At 37.7% G+C, this 2,391-nt stretch overlaps 1 protein-coding gene across 2 annotated transcripts in view; it reads right to left on the bottom strand.

Moving 5' to 3' along the window:
• thsd7ba (thrombospondin, type I, domain containing 7Ba) overlaps nt 1–2,391 on the bottom strand; it is a 193,635-nt gene that overhangs the window by 35,382 nt on the left and 155,862 nt on the right. Inside the window, exon 17 of one of the 2 annotated variants that reach the window (XM_014020100.1) lies at nt 1,348–1,353. The exons of the other annotated variant lie outside the window; for it this stretch is intronic. Coding sequence (XP_013875554.1) covers nt 1,348–1,353 — 6 coding nt within the window. The remainder of the gene's footprint in view (nt 1–1,347; nt 1,354–2,391) is intronic. 2 annotated transcript variants of the gene reach the window in all.

Genomic DNA, 2,391 nt, shown 5'->3' with positions numbered 1-2,391 from the left:
TTTAATTTGTAGGTTAAATATTTAGTTTATAAACTATGACATTTATAAATAAATGAATCATATGGTGAAAAACTGACTTTGAAAAATAAATCTGTTCTTTTTTCTTATAAAAGGCTAAATAAAACAAAAATATTGGTGGTAATTTTCAACTGTGTAACTTTACAAATGGCACACCGTACATGTATGACATGATAAGAAGAGCATGGGGTGTGTAAAACCAAAATGACCATGGCAACAGTCCCCTCAGCTGACAATGTAATTGGCTGGATTTTGAGCCTATTCACTTCTCGCCGCTCAGCCAGTGAATCTGGCATGTCTGCAGAACCGAGGGAGCAGCCGGCACAATGCTCCTGTGAAACACATGTTTACTCTCAATCTATGTAACTGTCTGCCACCGTAAAAAAAAAAAGGTATGCTCCTGAGGACGGTTTGTGAAAAAAGGTATGACAAGCCGCAATGTGTGTCAGTATGTGTGTGTGTGTGTGTGTGTGTGCTCAGACTAGTGAGTGGGAATGAGTGTTGAGTATTCCCTCCCCTGCGGGCCACACAGATGCCTGTTACACACCGTCATCATCTCCCATCTGTCCCTGCAGATGCCCCTGCTGGGAAAACTGGCAACTTCCCTACTCCCACTTTCTCCACTACTACTGCAGATACACAGTTTAGAAACACCAGCAAATAAAATGACTTGTGGGTCCCTTTCCTCGCTATATACAATGTTTATTGAGCACTAAAGCTGTATTTTGAGGAATAACTGTGAAACTTTGCTATCGTAGCACTTACAAAATTGGTTGGAGTGCCACCACGCAAAAAATATCAGACAGTAAATAAAGTTCAATATAATATAAAGTTGACAGGTTAAAGCGGTTGTACTACAATGCATCATATAGAATGAGTAAAAAAGAAGAAGATTTGCTTTCAAGTACACCTAAGGTCACGAAGAAACTGAAATAGCCAATCAGGATCCACTCATTGGTTTTGTGGTCTTTATCCTGTGTTTTTTTTTTTTCTTTAAAAAATACTGGAGTTTATTCGCTTTAATAAGGACTTCAGATGTTACCCTGCTCAGTTTTTTTTTTCTTTTTTAAGCTGACTCAATCATAACTAGCAAGACTCAAGATTCTTGGAAATGCTCCTGGTAAGTGGAGGTAAAAAGTAAATGGAATTCCATCCAAACAGATGTAAAAGATGTTTCTGTCCGTGCAGCACTTTGTCCTTCAGAGTAATGTTTATTCTCACATTAAAGGACCAGAGGAGACAGCAGTGTGTGTGACTTGGACAAATCTGACATGCATTCTGTTCTCATTAGCTAAAGCAGAGTATATGTACACAATGAGTGACACTGACCTGAGCCTGCGCGGATGTCCATATTAGCAGTGCATGACAAGCCAGAAGTTGGGGAAGGGGGGAGAGAAGAACAACGATATGATCATTAGTTTAGATTTTGCCTGTGGCGACAGAAATGTAAAGCTCTGCTTAAGTCTGATTTTAAAATCTACTGYATTCTGCTCAGAGTTTCATTAATGAGGGTACAGGATGATTAGGTGCTTCATCATCTGCACTGAGTCCTGAATATATTTGTCAAATAGAATGATTCATACTGCCGGGAGACGTTTCAAGTGCTGCAGTTAGTTGTAACAGCTGCGCTTAGGTCGGGCCTGCAGTCGAGGGCAGCTCGGAGAAACTAATTTGTCTGGAGATGGTGAGCGTGAATAAGCATATGCTCAAAAAGGCCATGTGCCCTTTGTCAAAACAAGGCTGGTGAAATTTAATTATAACATTAAAATTAGCAAAAAAAAAAATAATATGAACACTGATGTTTATTGTGGGGTCCAGGAGAAATTTGAAACACTGATTTTAAATGCAACATTTTGTACTTAAAATCTGTGAAACATAGTAAGATTTGCTGCCATAAAATCAGACTCTTTCATGATTTTAAGGGGGTTTTGAGTATTTTTGAGCTTTATGTTTTACTTCAGGTGCTCTAAATGTGTTTTATTTACTTTTTTAATGAATAATTTTCAGTTTTTGCACCTGATCATTCAGATAAACGTTTCCTGCTGGATGACGCTGACTATTTATCAATTATTCAGGAACAAAAACCAGTGTTGTCAAGACATTAACAGACAACTTATCACATAAAAAGTTTTAAATTTGGTCTTTTTGATCTTAATAGTAGCTTGAAACAGCTTTGCACAGTCCATCTTTACTGGACTCACATAATGAGAAATGCATGCCTGTGTTAACATAGTGAAGAATGGAAAGAAAAAGCAGCATAAAGCATCCAAATTATGCTTTTTTGTCACATTCTGCTAGAACATGTGTACATTACATCTAGACTTTGAAATATGCGTTTTTGGGGGTATGGAACTCTCTTCAAATATATATATA

This window comes from Austrofundulus limnaeus, unplaced genomic scaffold (assembly GCF_001266775.1).
Source record: "Austrofundulus limnaeus strain Quisiro unplaced genomic scaffold, Austrofundulus_limnaeus-1.0 Scaffold240, whole genome shotgun sequence".
Lineage (NCBI taxonomy): Eukaryota > Metazoa > Chordata > Actinopteri > Cyprinodontiformes > Rivulidae > Austrofundulus > Austrofundulus limnaeus.
This window is presented reverse-complemented; position numbering and strand designations above follow the sequence as displayed.